This window comes from Meles meles, chromosome 10 (genome assembly GCF_922984935.1).
Source record: "Meles meles chromosome 10, mMelMel3.1 paternal haplotype, whole genome shotgun sequence".
In the NCBI taxonomy this organism is placed as follows: Eukaryota; Metazoa; Chordata; class Mammalia; order Carnivora; family Mustelidae; genus Meles; species Meles meles.
The window spans coordinates 94877628-94903560 of NC_060075.1; the positions used below are offsets into that span (position 1 = coordinate 94877628).

Genomic DNA, 25933 nt, shown 5'->3' on the forward strand with positions numbered 1-25933 from the left:
AAAAGGTAACACGAATAATAAGAAGAACCTACAGATAAATATACAAATATAAAAATACTTTGATTACTTTTTTTCACTCTACAAACCCATTTCAAATATTGTGGAAATATTGAAAGACGTAATTCTTCCGTTGCGTTCTCGTGGCTTGAAGCCTTTTAGTTTGTGTTTTTGAGAACGCTGTGCACTGAAAGTGACATAAGTGCGCTGGGTGTCCTGATACAAGGGTGGTGTTTTCCATTCGATGCTGTTTCTCAAAGGTTCACTTCAGCACAGAGGAGGCGCTGACATCTTCTGCTGCTCCTGTGTGGGCTCCGCCTGTCCCATCACTGGGCTTACCTGCCCTGCTCTGTGCCGCCAACAGTTTATGGGACCGCTGGGGGTCTTTGTTCTGGGATCCCGGCTTCTCAGCTGGACCCACTGGGAGAGCCCTGGAGACGACATGATCTGCCCACAGAGTCCTACCACAGCCCAGAGTAGTAACAGGGAAGATCATGGGCAGTGAGAACGCTTAGCACGGCTTCCCTCGGGCTCCCTGCCCCCCGTCACTGGGGCAGCACCCCACCTCAGCTCCTGGCCACCACTCCCAGGACGCAGTAGTGGCTGCTGCAAACGAGGGTTATAAGAACCTTCTGCCCACTTGTGACATACATGTAATCTTAGTGAGGCAGTGACAGACCAGGGAAGAAAACAGTATCTGTTGAGAAGCTCTAACCCAGATTTCCCGCCTGTCCTATGGCGTCCTTGCGTAAATCTTTTTACTCTTCGTGGACTTCCACTCTTCCCATGCAAAATCAAGGGGACAGTGACGCCCTGGCTAACCACCACCATGGAGGATGGAAGGGGAGCTTGTGATTTATAGACTGAGAGAAAGCTCACGAATCCCATGGCCGATGATTTGTGGAACGAGGCCAGGTGGAAGAAAGTAAAAGAAACGAAAACAGAAAGGCGCAGTGTCCTTTTCTTTCAGACAGTAACAGATGCACCGAGGAATCTGAAAGGTGGTTAGTAGCTGGGGTCCAGGGCCCAGCAGACACCACGGATCCCTGAGCCTCAGCAGAAGCACAAATCTCAGTTCCACGTCTGTAATAGACACCTGCTCTGAATGTGTAGTTTCCTTCCTTGCAAACAGGGCCTCTGCTAAATCTACTATCCTTGGACTTATGGAACGCTTTACCCATTGGCATGGTGTACCACGCCATGTTGCCCCTGGTCAAGGAACGTGTTTCATAGCAGATGAAGGGCAGCAGTGAGCCTATGATGGTGGAATTCAGGGTCGTACCATGCTTTCCACCATCCGAAGCAACTGGCTTGCGAGAACAACGAAATGGCCTTTTGACGACTCGGTTACAGAGCTGGCTGGGTGGCAATCACTTGCAGGCAGAATGTGTCTGGGGGCAACGTTCTTCGGGAGGCTGGGTATACTCTAAATCAATGCGTCCATGTGTGATGCTCTTTCTCCCATAGTCAGGATTCACGGGTCCGGGAAGCTAGCACTAGAAATGGAGGGACACCTGTATTACCCTAGTGACGTCACTAGGAAATCTTTGCTCCTTGTTTCTGTGACCTCACGCCCTGCAGATCTAGAGACCCTTGTTCAAAGGGAAGAATGCTACCACCAGGAGACATACTGTGATTCCATTAAAGTGGAACTGAAGATGGCTGCTTGGCCACCTTGGGCTCCTCATGCCTTTGAATAAACACATAAAATGAGAGGTAAGGTGTTTAACGATCCTGACTACGCAGAAAAATGAGACAGTTAATCCACCGTGGAGGAAATGGAGGGCATGTCCGCAGTACGAGAGATTCCTTAGAACCATCAAGCCCTGGGACGAAAGTCAGTGAAAAACGACAACCACCCAATCCTACCCTAGAACTAGACTAGAACTGACTGAGAAACATACCTGGGAGGTTTAACTATTTCACCTACTTATTTTGCACCTACTTAGCTTTGTAAATTTGGAATAATCATTAATTTTCTAAGTCCCTCTAGCTAAAGTTAGTGAAGATTAATTGAAAACAAACTGTTAGGGTCCGTGATCAAAGGAACGAGACTGACACAAAGCGAAAATCAAGCAAAGCTTTATTTCGCACCATGCATTAGAAATCAAACTGACCGGTAGGTGCCTGAGCCTTGCTGGGGGCCACCGCCTCCTTGCCCTGGGGTCCCTCCTGGAGGCTCCCTGCCTCACCCTCACTGTACCACGGGCCGCTCCCCGGAACGAGGCTGCTCCTGACGAGACTGCTCCCGGTGGTGCCTGGTGCCGCTGCTCAGGGCTCGCAGCGGCGCCGCTGCTCAGGGCTGTGAGGCCGCTCCCTGGACTCGTGACAGCGGGGAGGCTGCTCCTGACTAGGCTGCTCCCCGCGGCGCTGCTGCTGGGGGCTGCGAGGCCACTCCCCGGGACGAGGCCGCTCCCGCTGCTCAGGGTGGTGAGGCTGCTCCCCGGACTCGTGACAGAGCGAGCGGCGGCGCCACTGCCAACAAAGCCGCTCCTGATGAGGCCTCGCCCCTGGCTCCTGACAAGGCTGCTCCCAGCGGCGCCGCTGCTCAGGGTCCGCGAGGCTGCACAGCAATACTGCTCCCGACGCTCCGGATGATGAAAAGGGCGCTGTCACTCTCCACAACCTGACACTACCACTCCTACCACTACCCTAATGGCTCCCAATGGTTCCTGCTACCCCCTACTCTGAGTCCTCCTGTTACCCACCCCTCTGCAACCTCGCAGACCAGCCTTTATAGAGGTGGTTGAGCCCGGCCCACACACAGGTGGCCAATGGGATTGCAACTCACCTCAGTAAATATATGCGCGCCCCACTGATTGGATGTCTCCATCTAGCTGGCCTGGCCTGCCCCTACACAAACATCTTAAGATGTTTTCAAAATGCACATGGCTAAAGAAGCACAAAAGAAATTTGAGTTTCATTTGTACTAGGGTGATGCAAGGCGAGAACATATTATGTGGGGAGATTGGAGCCGCTGGCAGAAGACAAAAGTTCCTGGGAATTGACCAAAATTCCAAGGACAACTGCAGATTTTTAAAAGCTGTGAAACTGATGGAGCACAACCGGAGATACCAAGGGGAACAGGTGTTCTCTGAGCTCCATGCAGGATGAAAGGCAAATTGACAAAGGTCTGTCTCTAGCATGGTGAGTGGGTAGGAGTGTCACGCCTGGGAGGGTGGAGGGATGACGGAGCTACAGGACTTGCCGTGGAGAGAGGATGTGGTCTGGCTACTTGTGTCCCTTACCTGCCCTCAAGGGCCCTTTGTGACCAGACCAGAGCTCTGTGATGTGGACGTGGGGCTTGTGTCTGCACCTCCACACCCAGGGCTCAGTTGCCTGAGGGCAGCAGTGTGATCGGTCACTAACTCTCAGAGCTCAGTTGCCTAAGGGCAGCAGTGCGATCGGACACTAACTTTGGGCTCAGTAGCCTGAGGATACCAGTGCAATGGGACTAAACTTTCCAGAGGAAAGAGATGGAGAATTATCTCTTCCCTCAGGAATTCTTTACTGATGGTTGGCTGAGCTCCAGTCCCACTACCTGGGCAGTTAATGCCACCCTTGCCTTCATATGGGGACTGGGGCTCTTCTTCCTCTTACTTTCCTATTTCCAGCCTGATGCATCCTCGCCACCAGGCAAGAAACACGGGAAGAGCAGGAAAGTAAGGAACCCTTGGCCCAGACCCAGCAGAGTGTGATTCTATCTTATTTTCTATTATTCTTTCCACTTTTCTGAGTCACTGGAGAGGCTCCTGAGATGGGAAAGAATAGAATTGTCAGGAGAGAGTAGACCACCGTCCATCCAGGACAAGCCAGACAAGGCAGGGGTTAGAGGGACACGATTTCTTCCCAAAGATCTCCGGCTGGAGTCCGGTTGTGGTGGAGGGGTCCAGGACAGTGTCCCAAACACAGTGACTAGTGACCGAGGACCGGAGGTTAAGAGCTGCCTCTCTAGCAAAGGTCAGGCCCCTGAGCACTGGGTCACCTGCTGCTGGGGCGGGGGTCCCAGTCTCCCCATGTTCTCTTATCTCAGGACCAAGCAGAGCCACGGAGAAGGAGCAACAGAAGGAAGAAAAACCAGTCTCTGAAAGGTGAGCATCCACCACTCACCCCTGCATGCCCCAGTTACACTGTGCCCCCCCCCCCCAGCTCTGAGGGCCCAGCCCCACTGTCTCCAGGACACCAGGGCCTGAGCCCATCCCTCAGGAAACAGAGCCCTGGGTGGGGGGTTGGTGGAAGCGAGGAGGGAGAGCGGAACCCGGAGGCTTCCCAGATTCTGCACCAGAACAAAGCCCCGAGGGGCTGGAAACCGGTGTCGCCCAGCAGGGGCCCCGGAGCCTGGACTGGGGTCAGGACCTCCCGCTCCCACTGTGGACAAGCTGTTCAACTCCACTCAGATTCTGCTGTGAGGCCACACAGTTCTTCGTCCCCCAGTAAGGTCATGAACAAGGAAGCACTTTGGAAAAGACAAAGACATGATCCCCATCATGACCCCTATAATCACGGTTCGGGCACGTGGCCTTGGACAGTGCTGTTTGGGGCTCCTGAGTCCAATCCCCCAAAGGTCTCCCCTAAAGGGACATTGTACCCAGCCTCCTGTAAGACCCCTAGACCCTGCCTTCTGCTGTGACCTGGTCTCCTGTTTCCAGTTTTCAGAGATTGCCTACGTGATCTGGAAGAGGTTCAGGACCTGTTCTCCCTTCTACAAAGGTAAAGAATCTGCCCCCTTCTCCCCTGGTTGGGCCTCCCTGAGTCTATGGTGTGACCCCTGGGCTGCGGGGAACAGCCTCTGAGGCTGTTCGGGGAAGCTGGGAGGAGCCGTGAGGACAGACTGTGACCAAAGCCCTGGGCTGAGGGACAGAAGGAGCATTGTGACATGGGTGTGGGTGTGCAGGGCCATGGGGATCGCTCCTGGTCCCGGCTGCTGCAGAGGCAATTCATACATCCTGTCTCTCTCAGCTACCTGGCAAGGCTCTCTGACCAGGATGGCTTTCACCAAGCAGCCCCTGGGCGGGTGCACCGAGGCACGCCACCTAGAGCCGGTCAGCCATGCAGGGAGCCTGTGGAAGACGCTGCTCCTGCCGTGGCCTCATCACCTGCCCACGATCTGCTGACGGGTTCCCCTCAGCCTCAGGCCTCCACCCTGCCAGCAGGACCAATGACCTCCTCAATTTCTGTGGGCTCACACTCCTCCCTGAGTACTTCCTGGCCAGCAGGGCCTTTCCTCCCCCCAGATGGCTTTTCACACCAGCCCCTTGCTCTTCCCCCTTCCCCGCCATGTCTCCCTCCTTCGGAGGCCTCCCCTGGGCCTCTGACAGCCTCCTTGGCCCCAGAGCGGCGGGATTCTCCTTTGACTCTCCCTCAATGTGATTTGAGGGTACCCCCTCCATGCCCCATTCCACAGAGCTCGGCTCCACACACGCCTTGGTCCCCTGACAGGACAGCTTCTCCTATCCCAGCCTTCTCGGGCCTGGGCCGCTCATGCTGCCCAATTTCGGCCCTGTCCTGGTGGCAGGCGGCTGCCAATGCCTGGAACCTGTCCACCTCAACACACTTGGAGTCCCATAAAGCACCTCTGTCCAACGGCCCACCAGAGGCCTTGTTCTGGGGAGACCCCACACACAGACAGGGAGAGACTAGGATCCCCCCTCTGAATAACCCGGATGTCCAGAAGCTTTTGGGGATACTGATCACCAAGAGAACAGAACAGAAGTTTTGGAAGGAGAAGGAAAAGAAGGAAAGGTCAGAATACCAGCTGACCTCTTTCGGGAGAATGTTCAAGTCCCCAGGTGATGGGCAGGACACCATGGGCTGCCCGTCCTTCTGGAGCATGAGGGGCAAAGCGAAACAGCTGCTCGGTCCTGAGATGCCCCCACATCTCAAGATTCCAGGGGACAGTTTGGAGCAGAAATGCAGCCAGCTTTTCTGGGGTCTCCCCTTTCTGCACAGCGAGTCCCTGGTGGCCACTGTCAGGGTGACCGATCCCCCACTGGAGCTCCCGTCCATCATATTCAATGAGCTCTCTCATGCCTTGCCACTCCAGATTCAGGCTAGCCTGGCTCCACGCCTCTCCCTGACCCAGGACTTACAGGACCCTTCGGCCTTGCCCCAACCCTTGACCCTGAGCTTGTCCCAGTCCCTGCCCCTGCCTCTAACTCAGCCCCCGCCCCTCCCTCTGAATCAGCCCCAGCCCCTGCCCCTCCCTCTGGATCAGCCCTCACCCCAGCCCCTCCCTCTGGACCAGCCCCCGCCCGAGCCCCTCCCTCTGCACCAGCCCCAGGTCCTGCCTCTAGCTCAGACCCAGACCCAGGCACACCTTGCACCCTCTGTCCCAGTGGGACCCCCTTCTCTGCCACCAGAGATGTGGAGCTGCAAGGTTTCTTGCCCTGTAGCCCAGAAGACATCGTCTTACATGTCAACTGCCGTTCAGAACCCGGAATGTCACTTTCTGAAAAAGCAACTAGAAAGTGGCGAGGTACCTGCTGTGGTGACAAGATCTCAGGAAGTCTTTAGCCAAGGTCCTCCTGACCTTCTGCAGGGTGGCCAGGCCCCCAAGGGCCATGGGTCAGTCTCTGTCCTTCGTGGGGACTTGATCAACTCTGAGCTCCGGGAACTGCTGGAGCGGCACCTTTGGAAGAGGCTCGCGAAGCAAGAAAGGGGCCTGCCCCACAGGATCCAGCTATCCCTGAAGATACAGCCTCGCCAAGAGTTCCAGAAGGTACCCCAGTCATGCAGCTGGCACAGTCCCACGTCCGAGTCTGAGTCTCCGGATGGAACCTGCCAGGCCACGCGGAAGACCAGGTCCAGGTACCCAGGAAAGACTGTGCCAGGAAAAAGCCTGGGCAAGAATTTAAGGTCCAGTGCAGGGAGGATCCAGAATGATCTACAAAGGGATGCAAGAAGGTCTCCAGGGAAGGCACCAGGAAGAAATCATGAGGAGTCAGACACAGATTTGAAGCCCTCCACAAGCAGTGCAGATGAGAAACATCCAGAAAAAGACCTGAGAGCCCATTTCAGGAAGTTGGGGCAGTCCAGAGAGGGTCAGGTCCTTTCCAGGCTCGCTGCCCACCACGCCTCAGACCTTCCCAGAAAGCCAAGCCCTCACAGGAAACCTGGAAAGCCAGCACTTTCCAAGTGTTGGGAACGCTGCATGACCACCTTCCATGATTTTTCCATCCTCAGTCCATACACTCAGCGGATGTTAGAAGCACATATCATAAGGCTCAGGGTCAAGCACCGGTGGGGCCTCCCCCTCAAGGTTCTCAAGCCTATAAACCTCTTCAAGTTGAAGAAGGGCATCCTCCTCTCCCGGTCCTCCCCTCCCTGCTCAGCCACCTGCATATCCAAGGCCAGCTCAGGGGCCAAGTTCAAGGGAAATCCTCTTCAGCCTTATCAAGGAGAGGTGATGAAAGATTCTTACCCCACCTGGGGGCATCCCCTCGGTGATCCCCAGCTTACCTGTGAGGAAATGCAGCAGGCTCTGGAAGGGATCTCACGTGGGGGTGGCCCTCCTGCTGGACAGGGGGACAGGCAACCTTTTAGGACCTTCACATACAGCTTGGTGGGCAGAATCTGGCACAGTGAGACTGCCTCAAGGACTTTTATGAACAGCACCTTGGAGGCAAGTCCAAGTCCAGCAACGGCCACGAAGGAGCCAAAGTGGGGTCGGGCCTCACGGGATGTGACCGTGCTAGAGCTCAACTTAGAGCCCCAGGATTTGAGTGCCGAAGAGCCCGGAGATGTGGGGGAGGTCGAGGAGGCCCCTGCTTGGGGAGTCACCTTAGAACCCCGTGTGCTGGCCAACAACCAAGGCCTCCGTGGAGAGCTGAGAAGATCAGGGTCTTCAGGGGAAAGCGACAGCCCCACGCCACCTACAAAGTTGGTCGCCCGAGACCCTGAAGAGCTACGCCTTGAGGCATGGTGCATAGGATCAGAGCCCCGGAAGTTGATGGAGTCAGAGAACCGGCCTCGGGCCGCCAGCCCCATTGTGCTCCTTCAAGACTGTGAGACTGGGGTCCTCCTTCAAGACTGTGCCACTGAGAGTCTGCTTCAAGACTGCCAGTCCAATGTGTTCCTCGCTGCCGACGTCTTGGCTTCTCAGGGATGTCTGTCTGGCTTCCAGAGAGGGTCCAGTGAAGACACATCTACTTCCTGGGTGCCATGTGGGCAAAGAACCTGTGGCCAGAGCCCCCACAGGCAGCCGGGACCCCCGGGACTGCGGCACCAATGTAAGAGCCTGAGCAGGTCTTGTGTCCCCTCCGAGGAGAGAGAGAGCTCTAGCAAGTCCCCCTCGAGAGAGCCTGCCAATAGGTTGTCAGAACTGAAGGTCCTGCAGATCAGTGAGGTGAGAAGCCCCGTCCGGGGCCAGGAGTCAGCAGAGGCCTCGGGAAGCAAGGCCTGTGAGATCTTGCTGAAGAAGGAGGAGGCGCCTCCAGAAAAGTACTTCAGGAGAAGGATGAAGCACTTGCTTCAGTGGTTCCTTCCCAGTAGAGGCAAACTACTGGAAGATTCCCTTCAAAAGGGCAAGGCTTCATCATCCCAGGGCCGGGCTTCATCATCCCAGGGCCGGGGACAAGCTACGGGCAGGTCGGCCATGGACAGCACTTCTGCCAAGGCTCAGGTGGTCGTGACCGCTGTGGGGCGGATCCTAGAGGAGAAAATGGTGCCTCACCAGAGACTCACAGCCCCGGAGGTCAGCTGGTGCCAAAAGGATCTCCAGGCTTCGGCAGACCCCAATGTCTGCTACCACAGGGTCCTCTCCTACCAAGAGCAGAGGAGAGTGATGAGGGAGATAGCCAGCCCACAGGGCACCCCCAGGGGCCACAGCTATGCCAACAAGACTGAGTGTATTGGGTGGCCCTTCCCCACCAGGGTACTGGGGTGCCCAGGCAGACCCTGCCACTACAGGTCCCTGGTGCCGGGCCCTTCAGGCTGTACCCTGCAGCCCCACTGCCCCAGGCACTGCCTCCTCCAAAGATACATTGCACCCGGCCAGCCACTGTGTGCTTCTCACACCTTTCCTGGGAGGACAACTTTCCTCCAAGAAGAAACACAAACAGTGCAGAGAAGAACTTTTTTTTCTCACATTAGCACATCTTCTATGGGCTAATGGCTTCTCTGTGCCATGATTACTTTGCTTCCCCAAAATACATGTTTTTTCCCCTCATGAGTGGTGCTGGCCTCTGTGTGCCCTGTTGCGGTTGGTGAGAGGGATCAGGATCCGCTCTCCCTGAGGGCCTGCTTTGGCTTCCGGAATGAATAGGGCCTTGGAGGACAGGTGTCCACGGGGTCCACCCCTGCCTCCTTCCTCATCTCCTTCAGGTTCCACGACAAGGTGACCAAGACCCAGACTGGGACCTCGCTCTGCCCAACCTATCTTGCTTTCCCTCCACCTGGAACTTGTGTGGCTGTAGGGAGGGTCTGCTGAGGCAGAAATCCCGCTCAGGCTCCAGGAAGATGGAGTCCTAGGTCAGAGTGGGGCCCGCAGTTGGGAGACACAAGGCTGGCCCTGAGGGCAGAGATGAGAAATCCTTCCCCCCACAGTTTTCTGCGGGGAGTAGAGGACAGCCACCCCAGGAGCCTTCTCACCCCAGGGAATCCCATCTTAGCTCCATCAGCCCCTCTTCTCACACTCGAAGCAGCAAGGGACGAGCTCGCTCCCGGCGCTGAGGGTGTGTGGGGTGCCACAGAGACCCCCAGGGACCAGCCTGCCCAGCCCCAGGGCACTGAAGGGGCCTGCTCACCAGCACCCCCTTCCACTTCTGGGGGTTGGAGGGGTGTGGCTGTGGGCAGGGGACCCTGCGCTTAGGGTGGGAGGTCAGGAAGGAGGCCAAGTGACAGTGTGTGCCCATGCCTGGTGTGATGACTAATGACCCTTGGTGTCCCACTGCCACTTACGGGCCCAGAGGGGAGAAGTTAGAGGCCCTGGGACTGTCCCCGCAGGGACACTCCAGCTGCCAAGCCCAGGGGTGGGGTTGGGGTTCTCCAGAAGCCACCTGAGCTCCCACACCGATGGCCAGATGCCCAGAGGCAGCAAGGCCTTCAGACAGAGAAGATACTGCACAATTTGATAAGCTTGTAGAACTCCGGGCCCTGGGACGGACTTGTGGTCTGTGACCTTTATGTACGTGTGTGGCCCAAGGATGGCTCCCAGGGGGCTGGTGGGGACTCAGAGGCCAAGGGTCTGGCCTGACTCCCGGTCTTGGTTACCCCAGAGCCTGGAGGGGCAGGAGGCCCTCAGATGGGCTTGTCCCACCCCTGCTGGAAGGGACGTGTCCAGACGGAGTGTGCAGTCTAGGCGGGCCCCCCCACCGTGTGTCCCACTCCCAGCCCAACATCATCATCCGGGGCCCCCCACACACCACTCTGACAGAGACCCACACAGAGATGGTGCATAGAGACCTCTGACTGAGATGCACACAGCGACCCCACACAGAGACCTCTGATGGAGACCCATACAGAGACTCCACAGAGACCCCTCAGCAAGACCCTACACAGACACTTCCACCAGGACTCACAAGGCAGGGGCTAAGTTTCTGCTTATCATGTTACCATTACTATCATCCTCGTTGTAGACAGCAAGGCCTTCTCAGAAACACCTGGAGACCAAGCCCATCCTGCACTGAGAGATGCCCGGCAGCTGTTGCTTTTGGGCTGTGACAAACACCATGGCAGGGGCCATGAACGCCCCGGTGTGAACGGGGGAGAAGGGAGGGCGCCCTGAGGGCAGGCATCCTACACTGCCAACTCCCATAAGGAGGATCTCCCCCGGAAGCTTGTGCCACACCACTTCGGACCATGCTTCCCCCTGTGATGGAGGAGCTTTGCTACACATCAGCAAGATGACACATAAGAAATCTCCAGGCCTGTTCCCTCCACAGAAACACCAAACACACAACTAGAGACTGACCAAAATAACATATGGGAACTATGGGAACAACCAAAGAGTGACAGCCACCAAGTGAGTGCCCGGTCAAGAATGAGCCACATGTGGCAGGGCAGGAAATTCTGTGACCGTGCTGGGCAGAACAGCTTGAGCAAAATGGTGGCCACAAGCTAGTCCCCTCTGCAAACCAGAGCGAACAGAGTGGACTTATCTGCAGCCCTTTGATTTCTAACCTGTCAAGGGGATACCTGAGGGACTGGTCTTGGGACCCCCAACACAGAGTTCAGACAACCAAAAGTGGCTCACAGCTCAGAAGGGGGTAAATAACTGGAAGCAGCAGCTGTGACTTGTGAAAACCGTCCTAAAGGTAATTACAGACACAGACATCTGGAGCAAGTGATCACTGATTGAGAAATACAATAGAACAGCTCATGTCCCTAAAATGACCAAGGATGTGAGCCTAACAGAGAGGAAGACATTAAAAGCAGCCATACCAATGGGAGACCTGGGAAGAGAGCACATGCACAGTTGTACGGACTACACAGGCATGAGAAAAATGCATACCAAGCTGATTAGTGACAGTCTCCCTTGCATGAAGCCAGCATTCAAAGCCTGGGAGAGGGGGCTGTTTTAAAAATATCCAGTTTTCAACCAAAGATCACAAGGCATACAAAGAAGAAGTAAAATGTGGCTCATTCAAAGGAACAAAATACATCTCCAGAAACCATCCCTAAAGATACACTGGCTTTGGACTTACTAGAGAAAGGCTTTAAAACAATTGCCTTAAATATGCTCTAAAGGCTAAAGGAAAACATGGACAAAAGAACTAAAGGAAATTCAGAAAATATATGAGCAAAACAAGAATATCTACAAAGAATTTGGAATTATTAGAAACAAATGGAAATTTTGAAGGTGAAAAATACAAATCTGAATTGAAAAAATCATTTAAGGGGTTCAATAGCAGACGCAACAGAAAGACTCAGCGAACTTGAAGACAGGTCATTTGAAACTATTGAGACTGAAGAGTAAAATGAGAAAAAAAGGAAGAACAGTGAACAGAGCCTGGGAGACTTATGATGGGAGAACATCAAGCCGACCAATATAGACATTATGTGACATGCAGGGAAGAAAAGAGAAAAAGCAGAGAAGTTACTGCAAGAAATAATGGACACGCATTTCACAAGTCTGAGGAAAGTCATGGATATAGCAATACAAACTTAACAAATGCCAAGTAGGATAAACACAAACAGACCCACACCAAGAAGAGAGTGACCCATCACATACGGGGCAGCCTCTATAAAACTATCAGTGGGTTCCTCAGGTAAAAAGGCAGGTCAGGGAGAATTCAACATTAGGCAAATGTCCTGCAAAAATGAGGGAGAAAGAAAGACATTCCCAGATCAACAACAGAAACTGAGAATGTCCATTACCACTAGATCTGCCATTCAAGAAAGGCTAAAGAGAGTCAAGTTGGAATTAAAGATGCTAGATGGCCACTCAAAGCCTTATGGAAATATCAGATTCTCCAGGAGAGACAAGTACATGGACAAATATAAATACTAGCAAAGTATTATTGTAATTTTTAATTGTTACTCCTTTCCACTTTTATTGAGAAATTACTGACATACATAACTCCACTTTTAATTCTTCTACAAGATTTACAACAAATAGCCATGAATATATACTTAAGTATATATAATAATTATAACTCTATGTTACTAAGTACAAAATATATAAAGATGTAATTTGTGATATAAATAAGGTAAAGTGTGGGTGAATAAATAAATAAATAATAAGGTGTGGGTAGAAGAGCTAAAAGAAGGTGTTTTGTGTGCAATAAAAAAATATCAGGTAAAAACAGGTTACTATAACTTTAAGCTATTATATGCAATCCCCATAGAAATGACAAAGAAAATATTTATGGAATTTACAGAAAAGGAAACGAAAATTAAATCAAAATGTATAAATCAAAATGAGGAATAAAATTAAATACAAAAGAAGACAAAGGAGGAACAAAACATTTAAGACATAAAGACAACAAATAACAAAATGCCAATAGTAGGTCACCCTACCAGTAACCACTTTAAATGTAAGTGAATTAAGTTCCCCAATCAAAAGGCCTGTATTGGTGGAATGATACCAAAAAACTAAAACTAAAACAAAACAAAACAGCCCAGGATCCAACTTTATTCTATCTATAACATACTCATTTTAGATGTAAGGACACAAACATAGATTTGGAAGTAAAAAGGATAGAACAAGATATTCCATGCAACTAGTAACCAAAAGACCAGGGTTGGGTATACTAATATCAGATAAAACAGACTACGGCAAGAAGTGTTTCAAGCAATTAAGAAGAACATTATATAATAAGAGGTCAGTTCACCAAGAGGATATAAGAATTATAAGTAAATGTGCAACCACCATCAGAGCACCTACATATCAAACTGACAGAACTGAAGGGAGAAATAGATTGATCTAGAATAAAAGAAGGAGACTTCAATACCACATTTTCAATAACAGAATAATCAGACAGAAGATCAGTAAAAAGTAGGGGACCTGAACAAGACTATAAGCCAATTGGTCACAACAGAGATTTACAAAATACTCCATCCAACAACAGTAGAATACACATCTTTCTCGAAAAGACATGGAACATTCTCTAGTATAGACCAGATATTTGCCCATAAAACAAGTCTTAAAAATTTTAGAAAGATGGGGATCAGGCAAAATATCTTTTCTAATCAAAATGAAATGAAACCAGAAAGGTTTCAGAAGGAAAACTGGAAAATCTACAAATATGTGGAAATTGAATATTACCTTAAACAACAAATGAGTCAAGGAATAAATCACAAAGGAAATGTAAAAATTTATTGAGACAAATGGGGATGAAACCATAACCTAGCAAAACTTATGGGTTTTGCAAAAGAAGTAGCAAAAGAAGTGCTAATAGGGAAATTTATAACTATCAATGCTTACATTGAAAAAGAAGAAATATCTCAAAGTCAGCAACCTAACTTTAACCATAAGGAACGAGAAAAAAAAAGAAGTAAAAATTAAGTCAAAAGCTAGCAGAAGGAAGAAAATAATACAGATTAGCAAAATGGAGACAGCAAAATAGAGAATAAAAATAAGATAAAACAAGATAAGCAAAATAGAGAATAGAAACAAAATACACAAAACGAAGAGTTGAGTCTTCAAAAATCAAAAATTGACAAGCCATTACCAACACTGACTAAGTCAAAAAAGAGAATACTCGAACAGCTAAAGGCAACAATGAAAGTTGGTCATTACTACAGATTTTATAGATGGGGAAGGATTATAAGAGAATACTGTGAACACTGTATAGTAACAAACTGAATAACTGAGATGAAATGGATTTCTAGAAATATGAAATTTAACCAAGACTAACCCAGAAAGAAATAGAAAATATGAACAGATCCATAACGAGTAAGGCTACTGAATGAGTCATCAGATCTCCTTAAAAAGAAAAACACTGGACTTGATGGCCTCACTGGTGATTTCTACCAAATATTTAAAGAAGAACCAACACCAATCCTCTTAAACATTTCCAGAAATAAGAAGAGAGAGAAATCCCTGACTCATTCAATGAAACCAGCATTACTCCATAATCCAGAGAAACTACAAGAAAAGACAACTACTGACTAACATCCCTGATTAAGACCAGTGCAAGAATCGTCAACAAAATACTAGCAAACTGAATTTGGTAGCATATGAAAAGGAGTATGCACCATTACCAAGTGGGATTAATTCCTGGAATGCAAGAATGATTCAATATACAAGAAACAATCAGTGTCATAGGTCACATTACAAAAGGAAGGGTCAGTCACATGATCATCTCAACTGATGCAGAAAAAGCACTTGACCACATTCAGCACGTTTTCATGATAAAATCACTCAACAGACTAGGAATAGAAAAAACTATGTCAACATAATAAGAGCAGTATATGAGAAACCCACAGTGAGCATCATACCCCACAGGGAAAGGTTACAAGCTCTTCCTCTAAGATCAGGAATAATTCGGGGATGCCAGATTTTCTCACTTCTACTAAACATAATACTGGAAGTACAAGCCAGAACCAAAAGGCATGAAAGGGATCCAAATTGGAAAGAAATAAGTAAAAATATTTCTGTTTGCAGATAGCATGTTCTTATACGTAGAAAATCCTAAAGATTCCAGGAAAACAGCAACACTTTTATTATGGGATAATCTTAGCCAAGAGGTCATAGAGTTGTACACTGGAAACTATGAAATGCTGCTGAAAAGAAATGAAAGAATACACTTTTGACTGGAAGGCTACTCCATGTTCATGTTTGGGAAAACTTGTTATTTTTAAGATGTTAATGCTTTGCAAAGGGATCTACAAATAGTTTTCAACATGGGTGCCAGGATTACTAAACAAGGAAAGGACAGTTTTCCAACAATGGAGTCTAGGAAAATTGGATAATAGTATGCAAAGGAATGAAAATGGACCTTCACCTTATACTGTATACAAAAATTAACTCAAAATGAATCAAAGTCCTCAGCATAAGACCTAGGGCTATAAAAACTCTTAGGGAAGAAAAACAGGACAAAGCTTTATCATGTTAAATTTGGTGATGATTTCTTGGATAGGACACTAAAAGCACAGACAACATAAGGTAAAATAGATAAATTCAAATACATCAAAATTTAAAATTGTTGTGCATGAAAGAATGCCATCAGCAGGGCGAAATGAAAACCCATTAATGACAGAAAATATCTGCAAATCGTCTATCTGATTAGGGGTTCATATCCGGAATATATAAAGAACTTTGTACATCCCAACAACAAAAAAAATCAAACACCTTGATTTTAAAATGCACAAAGTTCTTCAATACACATTTATCCAAAGAAAACATACAAATAAATGCCCAATGAGCATATGAAAAGATGCTCAACATCAGAAGTCATCAGGGAAACGCAAATCAAAACTACAGTGAGACACCAGTCACACCCTTTGGCTATGTTTCCAATGGGAACTAAGATGTGTTGATGAGAGTGAGTTGGAGCCGTGGTGCCCTGGTGGGAATGTAATGCAGCAAAGCAGACAGCACTTCAAAAACTCAAAAACAGAATTACCACAGAATCCAGGAATTGCGCTTGTTGGTATATACCCAAAAGAACTGAAAGCAAGGTCTCAAAGAGATATTTGTTCACCCAAATTCACAGCAACTTTATCCCCTACAGCCAAAAGGTGGAAAAGTCCATGGATCCTTCACAGGACGAGCAGAACTGGCATATACATGCCGTAGAACACTCTTCAGAATTCGACACACACCCCAGCATGGATGGACGTGGAGGACATTATGCTATGTGAGATCTGCCCATCACGGAAGGACAAAAATGGTACAACGACACCTAGATGAGTGCCCGGATGAGTCAAATTCATGGAGACAGAAAGTGGAACGGCAGTTGCCTGGGTCTGGAGAAAGACAGGGATGGGGAATTAGTATCTAGAGGGCACTGAGTTTCAGTTCGGGAAGACAGCAAGGATTCTGGAGAGATCACAGTGTGAACATTCTAATGGAATTGACCCGTCTGCTTGAAAATAGTTACAAAGTTAACTTCTATGTTGTGTCTGTTTTACCACAATAAATATTTAAACAAAAAGTGCACTTTCATTAACGTGAATGAGATCCAGCCAGATTTGTGATCCAGTGAGAAACCCAAATCCTTCACATAAACTCCCTGGGGTGATGGGGAACCCCACCCAACCCCGCCCCCAGTGCCGATCTCCTGGTCACCCTGTGTGTCAGCCACCGTGCCCACCCCCAACATCACGGCAGTGGCATGGGACCCACCTGCCATCATGTCTCGTTTGGAGTCACAGAGTGGCAGGATGCTTGGCACAATTTCTCACCTGTCCTCACACAATGGGAATATACCCACCATTATTTACTTGAGAGAGAATGCATGTGCATACACTGAGAGTGAGAACATGAGCAGGGACAGGAGAGAGTGAGAAGCAGCCTCCCCACTGAGCAGGAAGCCTGAGACTGACTTCGATCCCAGGACCCCGGGATGATGACCTGAGCTGAAGGCAGACACTTCACTGCCTGTGCCCCCCAGGCACTCAGAATGCCCAGTCTCTTAACCTAGCTGTAGCCAGCACAATCACATTTATCTACAGGGTAATGAACTCTGACTCATTAATCCACATACAGCAGTGAAATGCAGGATGTTACAATCCATGACTTCATTGGGATAAAAGCAGAGGCTCCCCCTCCCACCACCTTATGACTTGCACAGGGGCAGAGCATACAGCTGAGCAGCCAGGTCTGACTGAAACTGGCCCCCACCCTGAGAATGGGTAGCAACCTCTCCCAGAAGGTTGTCTGTGAGCCTGTCCCCACTGGGGTTCTTGGGGACTGCAAAGCAGAAGTGGGATCATCTCCAGAGGCTGCCCGATAGGCTACACAGGACTGAGGTAATAAAATCCACCTTCAGCAAACAACATAAAATGTCTAATTAAAAAAAAGCATAACTTTGAAGTCACAGTGCTAAAATCAGGAGTAAGAAGCAGAAAGCAAGTCCGAAGCACATTCAGCAACAAAGTGTGAAGGAGAAACTTAAAATGAGAGTTGAAAATGACACAGAATTGCTGAATGGAGAGCCTTGGCTCTGGGGTGCTGTCCAGTCCCCCACCCGGAGAGCTAGGAGGAGGCTGGCAGTCAAGTGGCAGGCGTCTGAGGCTCTGCATGTAGTGATGGAGCTGGGAACTTCCAGCTGCCTCTCCCCTGCATCCCCTTTCCTAATCTCTTGATTCTTCTGATTCAGGTGTAGCCCACAGTCATTCCTCAGACCAGGTTCCAAGTTTGGAGTGATCCAGAGAACAAGAGGTATAAGGGTTGGAGAGGAGGATCTCCTATGACAGCGGCTTCAGATAGAAAGGATATGAAAGCTAGAAGGGCAGAGAGAGAAGTGAGCTCAGAGACACTGTGTCTAGACAAGGACCACAAAAAACCAAAGACTTCTAGGATGGCCATCTTCACTGTCTTGCATTTCCCTGAACCAAGTTTCCCTGAGATGCTGAGCAAGTCCGCAGCTTGGGATGAGGCAGGCGATGTGTTTTCCCAACGCTGACCAGCTCTCTTTGCTGGCGCCCAAACCTGGAGGGAACCGCCATGCCTGCTCTGCATCTCACCCCCACCAGAGAGAAGCCATCAGCAGAGGCACCACGGGGGTACTCTGAACAAGATGGCAGAGTTCTAGGAACTGAGCCCAGGAGGGGCTAGGACGGCAGTCAAACCACATTATTCTGGAATGCCACAGAGGATCCCGAGGGCACCAAGTCCCCAGACATCTCCCAACCACTGTCCTTGGGTGCACCTTCACCTGCAAAACCCAAGCCTTGGGGGACCCAGATCTGCCTCAACTCACCAAGGGCACAGCCATCCTCTTGTGCCTCCTTCCTCCCTGTTCTGTAAGGGTTTCTTCTGCATGTGCCAGGAAGCAATCTCAAAGCAGGTAACAAGAACAAGGACAAAAAGGAAAATAAAGGACGATGCTGACCATATCTAACCTTATTCCAGGGTAGACCTGAAACTGACCATTGTGTACCTCGGAGCTTCAGTTTCTCATTCTGCAACATGAAGACACCGGCTGAACAAGACAAAATGACATAAAGCACATGGAATGCTTGAAACCACGCCTGGCTCATAGTAAACGCTCACTAAATGTCAGATGCCAGCCCCCTGGCATCACCTACGATCACACACCCGCTTCCCTCTCTGGAACCCACTGCACGTTGCACTTGGGGTGCTGTTTGCTCATCTTCCCACGTTTTCCAAAAGCATTTTTTTCAGTTCTCTATCAATTCCAGATTATGTTCTTCCTCCCTTATAAAAAATGCTCACAAGAGACAAAATGAGAAAGTCTCTCTCCTCCTGTCCAATAACTATCACTTGACTACAGCAGCCTTTGTCCTTCCTGGCCATTGTCATGTTGGGATGTATTGGAATCCCAGCTCTGGGACCTGTGAATGTGACCTTGTTTGTTGTCTGGTCTTTGCAAGAGTCAAGCTAAGATTAGGTCACTGGGATGGGTCCTAATCCAGTACCACTGGGCGGTTTATAAGAGACGAGAGCAGAGGGGAGACAACAAGAAGACACAGGGAAGATGCCACGTGATGACTGATGCAGACATCGCAGTGATCCATCTATAAGCCAGGGGCCTCAGGAATCACCAACAACATAAAAGTATTAGAAGGACACGGAAGGTTCTCCCCTAGACCCTCGGGGGGAGCAGGGCCCTGACAACAAATTGAGTTTGTACTTCTAGCCTCCAAGGTCATGCAAGAATAAATTTCTGTTGTGCTGAGCCCGAGGTACTTAGTAAGAGTACCTAGGAAAATCTTTCAGGGATAGACTTAATTCCTTCCCACCTCAAGGTGCCCAGGAGTGTCTGAGAGGCAGGTTTTCCAAGAGAGCCAGGAGATCACTGTGTGCCTCCTTACTAATCGATTAGCGGATGTATTTAATTTAAGGGTAGAAAATCTTCGACAAGGTGATGAAGGCATTGAGCATTTCACTTGGTATTATTTGGGGGCATACAGAAAAAGGCACTACCACAATAACTTCGCCTTCCATTTTAAGACACTTTTCTGCTAAACTTCAAGTTTTCTCCCAAGAAATAGGAGCTTGTGCTGGGTCTGACTCTTCCCTCAGTGGGAATTTCCACTAATAAAGCTCTTGCTGCAGAAGGCACTGAGCGCCCCGGGGGTCTCTTTCCATGGTCCTGAAAATTTTCTCTTCTTCTTTTAAGAAAGAAGGTTATTGAATCGTTACAGTGATCAAAGCTCTGAAAGGAAGATAAGTCACTTGGGTTTGAATGATTAAGACCATTAAAAAATATACAATAGAAGATGGAATCAAATCCAAATAAAGTACCTTTGCATAATGCACATCAAATGGGAGGATTTTAAACTTCTCTCTTTTGGTCACAGACGTGACGTGAGGCAAAGTTCTGGGACATTTCCTGCCCTTCTCCTTTCTTGCTCACCGCTCCTCCTGGAAAAGGGGTCTGACCTTGGACTCTTTTTCAAAACTGGGCTCTTTTTGATAGTTTTAACTGATTTCTCCTCAAGGGCATGAGAAAAAAGATTATGCCAATAAGAAAGTAAGAAGAGTTCTGAGCACAGCACAGCGTCACAGGGACTATGACTGGCAGGAGATCTGGTGTCTCGGGTGTGGAGCTCAGCTGGTGGACAGGAACGGGACAGACAAACACACTCATCTCCATATACACAGGCCTCTGTACCATAATTCCAGAGGCAGCTTGCCCTTTTATATGCAAGATTAAAGTCACCTAAAGAAATTTTCCTTCATTTGGAATAGTATTTATTCTTATCTGTATCATCAAAAAGTCTATATTAGGAATATAGTCACAGTGGAGATCACTTAAGATTCTATTTATATGAAGGACACTCAAGCCTAAATCCTCATTTCAGCTGACAATCTCAAATAAATAGTGAGCATATTTCTATTTTTTATGTGTAATAAAAACAGCATGAATGATATGCCTTGTAGCCATTAGCCTGTAGATCTTAGAATCTACACAATTTATGTCAAGGGTGTAATCTGGGGAGAAAGGCCAACACAGAGCACCATGAAAGAGAGAAGTCAGTAACTGGAAGTTTCCAAATGCCATCAGGGAGAGACTGGCTTCATGGAAGTCACAGTCATCCAGGAAAATAGCCAGGAATGATACCATTTTGGAAGCCATTCGCCCAACAGAGAAGACGTGGCTTTGTGAATATGGGGTCAGTGCATCATGCCTTCTTGAGAACCACAGAGATGCAAAGGGTCCTACCGCTTTAGAGGACAAGAGCACAGAGCTTGGGGGATCCACGTAGGGTGAACAGAAAACCTGGACTGGGTCTGGGGGAGGCAGCCCCTCAGCTCTCAGGTTTGCTATTCTGATACACCCTGAGAATGGCCTCCATTAACCACAGCCAGGGTCTTGCGATCCTGGCATACCCAGCAAGGACATGTGGGGCCGCTCAGGGTCCATGGGGATTGACTGTCCTTACAAAGCTCAAGGGTAAGAGAGCCACAGAAACACACTGTGTAGACGAGAAATTAGAACCCTTGTGCACTGTTGGTGGGAATGCAAAATGGTGCAGTCCCTGAGGAAAGGAGTTTGGAGCTTCCTCAAAAACTTAAAATAGAATCACCATATCCAGCAATTACACTTCTGGGGATACGTCAAAAAAACTTCGAAGCAGGATCTCCAAGAGACAGGTGCACACCCATGTTCAATGCATTATTATTCACATTAGCCAAGAGGTAGAAGTTACTCAAGGGGCCATTAATGGATGAAGGGATATCTCAGTCCATTCAGGCTGGTAGAACAAAACACCGTAGACTGAGTGCCTTCTAAATGACAGAAACTTACCACTCACAGTTCCGGAAGCCGGAAGTCTGGGGCTAGTGTGCCAATGTGACCAGTGAGGATGCTCCTCTGGGACACACACTTTCACTGTGTCCTCATTGGGCAGAAGGGGGTAGGCGTGTGTCTGAGCCTCTTTGCCTTTTCTTGAGCCTTTTCTAGAGGCTTCCACTCCCATGACCTAAGCAGCTCCCAAAGGTCCCACCTGCTAATACCATAATCACCGTTGGGGGTTTGGGTTAGAGCAGTGACTTCAGTTGGGACACAAACATTCAGATCATCGCAACAGATAAAGAAAAGATGGTGTATCAAGACAATGGGATATTATGCAGCCATTACAAGGAAAGAAGTCCTGTCCCTCGTTACAACATGGATGAACCTCAAAGACCTTATGCTGAGAGAAGTAAGCCAGCCACAGCTAGACTCATGCTACAGGATTCCACTTACATGAAGCACCTGAAGCAGTTAAAGTCCCAGACACAGTTAATAAAATGTGGTTTCCGAGGGCTGGGGGGAGGAGGAAGGGGAATGTGGTGTTCAGTGTGTTCAGACCTCCTTCCATTTTACAAGATGAGAACCTTCTAGAGATGTGTTGCTCGACAACATGAATATACTTAATATATTAATATAATTAGTTTCAGTAATTATACTTAACTAAACACCTAAAACCCATTAAGATAGTAAATTTAATGTTATGTGCTTTTACCACAATAAAAATTAACCATTTTGTATTTTCTTTGTTTTTTAAATCCTTTCAAACCCAGTGTTTAATTGAATAGCAATATATACATGTAGTTTAACAATAACAATTGTGTGTATTTTTAGCCCCCAGCCCCTCCCGCAGAGTGAGAAATGCTATTACTAATTTGTTGTGTGTCTTTCCAGAATCACTGCGTGTGCGCACATGCATGCATATGTGCACGCTCATCTCGGGGATGTCGGATGGGGGCACAGTGTGCACATCACTTTTCTTCGCTTTAAAATAGCGTTTCCTAAAGCTCGTTATCAATAAATAGATTCACCTCCCTCTTTTCAAAGGAAGGCACTCTATGCAATACTGCACTGTAGCATGCTTTATCTGTGCGCTCACCAGCGGCAGAGAACTGGACCGTGACTGTGAGGAAGTGACACTGTCCTCACAGGCATATTCTGTGCCGCTCACGTGTCCCTGTGGGATTCGTTCCCAGGAGTGGAGTTTCGACTCGGTGTAGACGGTGCACTGAGGGGACTCAAGGTGCTGATCCTTCTGGACTGTCATCTTCAGAGCTATGCGGCAGGCTTTTGGGACCCCCTTTACTTAATTTTATGGAAATTGCCCTCCAAGGTTTTGTGAGAGTGAACAACTTTTCATGCATTTATAAAACCTTCTGTTTCATTTTGTTTACTGCCTATTTCTATCTTTACCCAATTTTTTTCAAGATTGTTTATTTATTTATTTGTCAGAGAGTGAGTCGAAGAACAGAGAGCAGCAGGCAGAACAGGCAGAGCAGGCAAAGGGAGAAGCAGTCTCCCTGCAGAACAAGGAGCCCGGTGTTTGACTCGATCCCAGGACCCTGGGGTCATAACCTGAACTGAAGGAAGACGCTTAACCAACTGAGCCACCCAGGCATCCCTATCTTTACCCATTTTTAAATGATTTTTTAAATCATACCCATTTATTTACAAGAATGCTTTATAAATGAAGAAAACTTGCTCTTTGTCATATATATTTAAATTTTCCCCAATTTATGTTTGGTGTCCTCTCACAGCAATTTTTTTCCACACATCATTTTTAAATTAATCTGATTTATCAATCTTTTTTTTTGTAGCATCTGGGTTTCCCATGTTCCTTAGCATGCTTTTTCCAATAATCCATACAAAACATTTTCTAATTGCATCTAGCCCTTTCTCTGTGGCTGATTTATTTTAAATTTTATCTATTTAAGGTATAAAATATGGATCCAACTTTATTTTTTTTCCAGCTTGTCCCAGTATCATTTACTGAATAATCCATTTTTTGTCACTAATTTGAAATGCCACATTTATTTTATGCTAATTCTGTAAATATATTTATTAATGAACCCTATTCTCTTTCTTCACTAATCTGTGCATTAATATGCTAATATAAACAATATTAAGTAGTTTCAAACCGCTACATTTAAGCTTTGTAAGGCATTTTACTAACTTAATAGGAATAATTCCCTTTAATACTATTCTTTTTACCAATTGCTGTGGCTACTTCTGCATGCAAACATTTTATTTTTTTTTAAAGATTTTATTTATTTGACAGACAGAGATCACAAGTAGGCAGAGAGGCAGGCAGAGAGAGAGAGGAGGAAGCAGGCTACCTGCTGAGCAGAGAGTCCAATGCAGGGCTCGATCCCAGGACCCTGGGATCATGACCTGAGCCGAAGGCAGAGGCTTTAACCCACTGAGCCACCCAGGCGCCCACATGCAAACATTTTAAAATGAAAGTTAGAAAGACCTCATTTTAGGGGTGCCTGGGTGGCTCAGTGGTTAAGCGTCTGCCTTCAGCTCAGCTCAAGTCAGGATCCCAGGGTCCTGGGATGGAGGCCTGCATCAGGCTACCTGCTCAATGGGAAGCCTGCTTCTCCCTCTCCCAATCCCCCTGCTTGTGTTCCCTCTATCACTGTCTGTCACTCTCTCTCTCTCTCTCTCTCTCTCTCTGTGTCAAATAAATAAAATTGAAAGAAATAGAGAAAGAAAGGAAGAAAGAGAAGGAAAGAAAGACTTCATTTTATTTTATTTCAGGGTTAGTTAAGGATGAGCATACATCATACATCATTACACTACCAAGTCTTGATACCCAAGGACAAGGATTAATCTCACTTTTCTTTGATGCCCCTTAATGGTGTCTTAAGTATTTTGGGGAGCATTTCTTGTCAATTTTATTGTTTGTGATTGTATTATAAATGAAGTCCAACTGATTACTTATAGGTACAAAGAGAAATTAATTAATTTTAGAAATTACTTTCATGAGGAGATACATCACTGAGTTATTTTATTTTTTTAAATTATTTCCCAGGAGATTTTCTACAGTTCTCCAAGAACATATAATGATAATTTATCTTCATTTCTAATTTTTATGCCTCTTGTACTATTTCCCCCTCTATCTTAAGGCACTTCATAACTTGAAAATGTAAGTTTAGAGGCTTGGAAAGTTGGCCTTAACACATTCATCTTTTTTTTTTTTAAGATTTTATTTATTTGACAGGTGGAGATCACAATTAGGCAGAGAGGCAGGCAGAGAGAGAGGAAGGAAAGCAGGCTCCCTGCCCAGCAGGGAGCCCGATGCAGGGCTGGATCCTAGGACCAGACCCGAGCCAAAGGCAGAGGCTTTAATCCACTGAGCCACCCAGGCGCCCCATCACATTCATCTTTTAAGGTCAGGTGGGATAAGTGCTTTTAAAAAACCCTCCAAATTCTCAAAAGTAAAGGAAATCCCAGATTGATTGTCTCTGAGACAGGTTCTGAAATAAGGCAGAAATAGAAGTTTAAAACTGAATCTGGAGAAGAACAAACAATAAAGGGAAAGACTACTTTTTACCTAAGTAAGACGACCCATTATGAAGACAAGTTACCCATAAGACCTCATGACAGAAATGTGAAAAACACTGGTCTCCTTCAGATTGCCGAGGAGGTGTCTGTTTTACATCCATGTTAATCCTGTTTCCTGCGTAACACTGCTCAGTAAATGATACCATCACAACTAGGCAGCCATCTGGAAAAATCCATGAGCATGGATCCCTTCCTCACGCCTTAGACAGATACAAAATGGACTAAACCAGGGATCAAGCAACATGTAGCCCAGAGCTAAATGCAGCCAGTGCATGTTCTCATAAATAAAGTTTTATTAGAACACAGCCACACTCGTTCACTTACACAATGCCTGTGGCTGCTTTCACACAACGGAGGAGCTACAACAGAGACTGTATGGTCTACAACACTGAAACATTTGTCATCTGCCCCTTTACAGAACAAGCTAGCAGAGCCCTGGAACACACCAGCAGTCCTCTCAGCGTGAGAAATCTGAATGTATTTAGAGGACCTCCAGCTTCTCAACTGATGCCCCAACAGTACTGTCTGGAAATTTGAGGATTGCTAATCAGAAATTCTCATCATCTTGGAGTTTTAAGACTAGCTACATTAACATTTTTTAAATACTGAAAACCTGTCTTCCTCTTCTGCAAAATACTATAATTTATTTCATTGCTGCCTTTGTCTATACAAATTTACAAAATGTGCCCTGCATCAAAGGCGGAAAACTGTTCTAACTGTAGGTGGGCACAATTTCTCCAACTTGCAGAGATACTGTACATATACAGAATGTATAAGTACACACCACACTTGTGCATTCTGTATATTTACAGTATCTGCAAGTTGTAGAAAGTGTAGAGTTGATGGTCACTCCATCTGAGACCAACTGTTGGTACAACATCCTCTGATGCTCAAGCTAGGGGCTAGGAAGACTCTCCAGGAGACTCTGCTGGAGATTCCCTGAGCTTCCCTGCCTTCCGCCTCCCCAAGACTCAGCTCAATGACATTTCCTTTCCATGACTGTGCTGCTGCAGAAACTTTTCTGTAAGAACTTAATTTCTCAATTGTTCATTTTTTCTGCT

At 47.6% G+C, this 25933-nt stretch overlaps 1 protein-coding gene across 1 annotated transcript; it reads left to right on the forward strand.

The window, feature by feature from the left end:
• The first annotated feature begins 3473 nt into the window (after positions 1–3473).
• On the forward strand, positions 3474–9106 carry LOC123951394 (spermatogenesis-associated protein 31A6-like). The gene is made up of 4 exons (XM_046020071.1): positions 3474–3659; positions 4031–4088; positions 4647–4707; positions 4957–9106. The coding sequence occupies exons 1-4, from the start codon at positions 3474–3476 to the stop codon at positions 9104–9106; spliced, it is 4455 nt and encodes a 1484-aa protein (XP_045876027.1).
• Positions 9107–25933: the final 16827 nt, after the last annotated feature.

Coding starts and splice junctions, on each gene's coding strand:
- LOC123951394 (XM_046020071.1), top strand. CDS start 3,474: ATGGAGAATTATCTCTTCCCTCAGGAATTCTTTACTGATGGTTGGCTG. Junction 3,660..4,030: donor AACACGGGAAGAGCAGGAAA/GTAAGGAACCCT, acceptor CTCTTATCTCAG/GACCAAGCAGAGCCACGGAG. Junction 4,089..4,646: donor GAAAAACCAGTCTCTGAAAG/GTGAGCATCCAC, acceptor TCCTGTTTCCAG/TTTTCAGAGATTGCCTACGT.